This window comes from Danio aesculapii, chromosome 14 (genome assembly GCF_903798145.1).
Source record: "Danio aesculapii chromosome 14, fDanAes4.1, whole genome shotgun sequence".
In the NCBI taxonomy this organism is placed as follows: domain Eukaryota; kingdom Metazoa; phylum Chordata; class Actinopteri; order Cypriniformes; family Danionidae; genus Danio; species Danio aesculapii.
The window spans coordinates 5238100-5244099 of record NC_079448.1 but is presented as its reverse complement, the minus strand read 5'-3'; the positions used below and the strand labels follow the sequence as shown (position 1 = coordinate 5244099).

Here is a 6000-nt window from a genome sequence, read left to right as displayed (position 1 = left end):
AGCTCAGCGATGGAGTGTCCTGTAGTGAAGCGTCTGGGTGGCGTAGTGTGTGTTAAATATGTCTGTTAGCTCGCTTAGAAACCCCGCTGTGGAGACCCTGGGTATCAGCTGAAAACAGACCTCTGTTTCTTATGCAACAGCTTCCTTGTGTGTCTTCATATCACTGAAGAACACTTTCAAAACCTACTGAGATTTTCAAGGCATCATATGTGTATATAGCACCATAATTAGCCCAGAATAATTTTTCTATATATTGCAATCTCATGATGCATTGCCAGGGTTTTTTTATTTTTATTTTTTGCTTTTGCTTTTTTTTTGCTTTGCTTCGTTTTGTTTAGTTTCATTTAGTTTCATTTTGTTTCTTTGGTTTTATTTTTTTATTGCATTTTGTTTTTTGTTTTGTTTTTCATATTTTGTGTGTATTAATGCATTTATTTATTTGTTTATTTATTTATTCATTACTTTTTATTTACTTATTCATGTTTTGTTTAGTTTTGCTTTGCTTTGCTTTGCTTTGCTTTGCTTCATTTCATTTTTTGTTTGATGTTTTTTTACTGTATTTTGTTTTTTTGTTTTGTTTTATTTTTCATATTTTTATGTATTTGTTTATTTGTTTATGTATTTATTATTTTATTTCTTTATTCATGTTTTGCTTTGCTTTGCTTCGTTTCATTTTTTTGTTTGTTGTTTTTTTATTGTATTTAGTTTTTTTTGTTTTGTTTTATTTTTCATATTTTTTATGTATTTGTTTTTTATGCATGTTTTGTTTTGCTTTGCTTTGTTTTTCATTTAGTTTAATTTAATTTAGTTTCTTTTTCTTTTTTATTGTATTTTGTTTTTGTTTTGTTTTGTTTTTCATATTTTTATGTATTTTTATTTGTTTATTTTTTTATTTGTTTATTTGTTCATGTATTATTATTATTTATTTATTTGTTCATGTTTTGTTTTGTCTTATTTTATTTAGTTTTTTGTTTTGTATTATTTTATTATTCATATTTTATTTTATTTGTTTATTCATATTTTATTTTATTTACACATGTACAGATTATAACTTCCAAAATTATATAATATAAAATATATTATAATAATTATATAATAATATAATATATATAATTATAATATAATACAATATAATATATAATAATTATTTATTCATTCATTTTCTTTTCAGTTTAGTCCCTTTATTAATCCGGGTTCGCCACAGTGGAATGAAACCACCCACTTATCCAGCACATGTTTTACGCAGCGGATACCCTTCCAGCCACAACCCATTACTGTGAAACATCCATACACACTCATTCACACTCATACACTATGGACAGGTTAGCCCACCCAATTCACCTGTACTGCATGTCTTTGGACTGTGGGGGAAACCGGAGCACCCGGAGGAAACCCACGCGACCGCAGGGAGAACATGCAAACTCCACACAGAAACGCCGACTGACCCAGCCGAGGCTCGAACCAGCGACCTTCTTGCTATGAGGCGACAGCACTACCTACTGCGGCACTGCGTCACCCTACAATAATTATATAAATATAAAATAATAATAATAACAATAATAATAAAGTTTGCTCATCATAAATGATTCATTCCTTTTTTCTGTGCTTTTTTTTTTTTTTTACTTTTTCTATATTTCTTTCATTAAAGTGCCCCTATTATGGTTTTTGGGATGTTCCTTTTATGCAGTGTGTAATACAGCTTTAAGTGAATGGAAAAAGTCTCTGAGTCATTAAACGAGTAATTTACAAAATGGATTCCAAGCCGTTTGATGTTGACGTCAACATGAAACATTACAGTGCTTGTCTAATTGTGCATGTTGACCTGGGAAAATCTTTCTGCTTTCCCTGCCAATTCTGGGCAATTATGTTCATGTACCCTACAAAATCTTTAACATGTAGTAAGCAGTAATCCAGTAATGGTGATTAGACACAGCAGACTGGGTCAATTGACTAATCATTACAGATTAGTTTCAGGCAAAGAAGGAGTTTGGAAAAATGTTACTTTTACCAACTTGTTTGGTATTCGTTGAGAAATAAGAAAAAAAAGGCAAATTCTCAAACAATGAACATGTTTTTGACCAACCTGTTTTTGGGGACAGCCAAAACTAAAATATGTAACCATTCATAACCCATACTTTAATTGTGCTGTTTGTCAGTGGAGTCATGTAGAGTGTTTTAAATCTCTTAAAAGGTCAAATCAAGTCAGTTAGCATGTCTACAGTGCTGGCATTTAGGTAGACAGTATATTTTTAGTTTATTATTATTATTATTATTATTATTATTATTATTATTATTATTATTATTATTATTATTATTATTATTATTATTATTTTGTTCTAGTTATTCCCATATTTTCCCTCTATCTTCAACAGAGGATGGCTATGAGCAGTTTCGTGTGGCGGAAAAGGCTCATGGCAGCTGGGTGAAGCTCTATGTGGATGGAAACAAGTCTGAGGTTTTGAGTAACATGGGCAAGAAAGTCAGAAAGCAATATCTGGATGCACTGAAGGCCATGAGTTCAGCTCTGAGCAAACAGATGGGCAAATATGACCTGTACTCCATGATCATCGCCATGACCTTCATACTGCAGGTAAGGCCCACGCTCAACTTTCTACAAATTCCACTGATCAATCAGCATTAATGTAAATTGTGGCTTTGCACTATCTGGACAAACTGTTTTGTTTACTTAACCTTGCATTCCGTACCAATCTGGTCCAGTCCACATGCAAACGATTTAATTTTACAATGTGGTGCTGATAATGGAATGTAATACAAATGTGGCAATAGTTGCCTTTGGTAATGTAAATTTTGTGTAATATGGATGGTGATCAGATATTTCTGCTTTTGGCACTTTTTTGTCTGATATTTACTTCATTAAGTAGCAAAAAAGTATTAAATACATAGCAAGAGTCCTGCCTATTTTCAACTGTGGTGGTGATAAAGGAATGCAATACAAATGCATCAGTCGTTGCCTTGGGTGATATAAGTTTTATGTAATATGGACGGTGATCAGGTATTTCTGTTTTTTGGACTTTTTTTTCTCATATTTAATTTATTAAGTAAAAAAATAAAATAAATATATAACGAAAACCCTGCCTATTTTCCACAGTGGTCTTGATAAAGAAATGTAATACAAATGCGCCAGTCATTGCCTTTGGTAATATAAGTGTTATGTAATATGGACGGTGATCAGGTATTTCTGTTTTTTGGACTTTTTTTTCTCATATTTAATTCATTAAGTTAAAAAAATAAAATAAATACATAATGAAAACCCTGCCTATTTTCAACTGTGGTCTTGATAAAGGAATGTAATACAAATGCTCCAGTCATTGCCTTGGGTAACGTAAGTGTTATGCAATATGGACGGTAGTCAGATATTTCTGTTTTTAAGACTCTTTTTTATATTTACTTCATTAAAGACAAAAAAGTATAAAATAAATAGCGAGAGGCCTATTTTCCACTGTGGTGCTGATAAAGGAATGTAATACAAATGCACCAGTCATTGCCTTTGATAAGATAAGTATTATGTATTATGGACAGTGATCAGACATTTCTCTTTTTGGGACTCTTTTTTTCATTTACTTCATTAAGTAACAACAAAGTATTAAATAAATAACGAGAGTCCTGCCTATTTTTTACTGTGGTCCTGATAAAGGAATGAAATACAAATGTGCCAGTTGTTGCCTTTGTAAGTGTTAGGGCATATGGATTCTGATCAGATAGTTATGTTTTTAGGACAATTTTTTTTTTATATTTACGTCATTAATTAACAAAAAAGTATCAAATATTGAGAGTCTGGCCTCTTTTCCACTGTGGTGCTGATAAAGGAATGTTATACAAATGCGCCAGTCATTGCCTTGGGTAACCTAAGTGTGCAATATGGACAATGATCAGATATTTCTGTTTTTGGGACTTATTTTTGTCTGATATTTACTTCATTAAGTAACAAAAAAGTATTAAATACATAGTGAGAGTCCTGCTTATTGTCCACATTGATCCTGATAAAGGAATGTAATACAAATGCGCCAGTCGTTGCCTTGGGTGATATAAGTTTTATCTAACATGGATGGTGATCAGCTATTTCTGTTTTTTGGACTATTTTTTTTTCTTATACTTACTTCATTAAGTAACAAAAATTATTAAACAAATAGGGAGAGTTCTGCTATTGTTCTTTGGGGTGCTGATAAAGGAATGTGATACAAATGCGCCAGTCTTTGCCTTTAGTAATAGAAGTGTTTACTTTCAAAAGAGGGCAGAGTTACAAATGCCTATGTGTCAGGATAGTGGCAGATTCAAAAACAAGACTAACATCCTATTCTAATAAGGGAGACATAGTCACTAGTGGGTGGGGTTTTCCCTCTCTGATGATACGTACAAGGGAGAACATCAATCGAAATGTTTCTGCAGACCGTTTTTAAGAAGTGTGATTATAAATAATAAAATTAATCAATTTTTACTATTACATGCTGGTTATAGTCACAGACTGTTCTCACACAACTGCGTTTAAACCTCTTATAAAACTGATTTTTGCATAATAGGTCCTCTTTAACCTGTCTAACTATGAGACTATGCATGTTAATGACACCCTCCTGAATATACCAAGGTGTAAAGATTTAAAGAATTGTCAAGAGATAATGGATCGTCATTTAATAGTTGGCATCCCTAGTCCACAAGTCACATGTCATGCCGCGCTGGACAAAATCAGGCTGTATTTGCGTTGCTCAGACTGGCTTTGGCTCACATTAAATCAAGTATGCGTCTCCTCAAGCTCAACTTTATTCAAGGCTGCAAAGGTCAGCCTGACTCATTCTCAGGAAATTCACATATTTCACGGGCAGCATTTGCTTCATCTAGCGTAATTTCACATCTATATTCAGGCAGGTTTTAGCAGATCTCGTCTGATTTCAACACGTGTTTCTCCAAGTCTATCACACAGTCATGGCAGAAACGAAGCATTTAACACTTCGTGAAACTCATTTCGTGGTGCAAAGTTAATTTAGGAGGTGTACAGTTGGTTGCAGAATTATGAGTGAAAGCAGGTTTAACAAATTTTAAGGAAATTAGTTATTTATGGAAGGGTTATATTACAGGTCTACAGGTTTTTTGTTTTGAAAAACTGTTCATATAATGAACTAATACACTTATTTAATATAGTTTTATAATGTAATATAATTCATAATATAATATAGTTTTTTTTTTAACCTGTTAGCCGCACTCACTTTTGGAGATTTACACTTACCTAACTTTCAATCGTAACAGTTCTTGACCCCAATGAGCTATAAACATACATTGGATATCACTGGAAAGAAGACATTTTGAGCTTTACTATGGTCCATCTGGAATCTGTTTAGTTTCATGCTAAAAAATATAAAAAGTTATACATTATGAAGTAATGAGAAAGAAAAATTGGACTGTGTTCAATATTTTTTTCCCCATAGAAACACAGGAAAAAAAGAATGTAATAAACTAGACAAAAATTTACCTTGAAAGCCAAGGGTTTCATGAGTTTATATTTTAAATTTGATGAAGATAGCATGCAAAATAAGATTTCTGTTAAAAGTTTTCAGAGACTATATTGGTGTCCTTCTTTCCCTCACCGTCAGTGGCACTTTCTCAAAACTGACCATCCTAAACTAAAATAGGAGCAGTTGCTGAATAATTTGGTCTACATTCACAGTTCATGTATTTTTGGAAAGAACACACTTTAGGCTTTACTATCCATCATCTAAAGTTAATTATGCTCAAGACAAAACAATTGCACATAAAATTAATAATGATAATTTTACCATATATATATATATATATATATATATATATATATATATATATATATATATATATATATATATATATATATATATATATATATATATATATATATATATATAAACATATAAAGTTTATTTTTTATTTATTTTATTTCATTCTATTTATCTATTGTAAATATTATTAAATATTATATATTATTTAATTATGTTCTTTTATATCTTGTTTTCTATT

General features: G+C 31.2%; 1 protein-coding gene across 1 annotated transcript in view; it reads left to right on the top strand.

Annotated features, from left to right (window-relative positions):
* The window catches only part of pigg (phosphatidylinositol glycan anchor biosynthesis class G), a 258252-nt gene that overhangs the window by 95634 nt on the left and 156618 nt on the right, over positions 1–6000 (top strand). The window contains exon 7 of the mRNA XM_056472074.1: positions 2373–2590. Coding sequence (XP_056328049.1) covers positions 2373–2590 — 218 coding nt within the window. The remainder of the gene's footprint in view (positions 1–2372; positions 2591–6000) is intronic.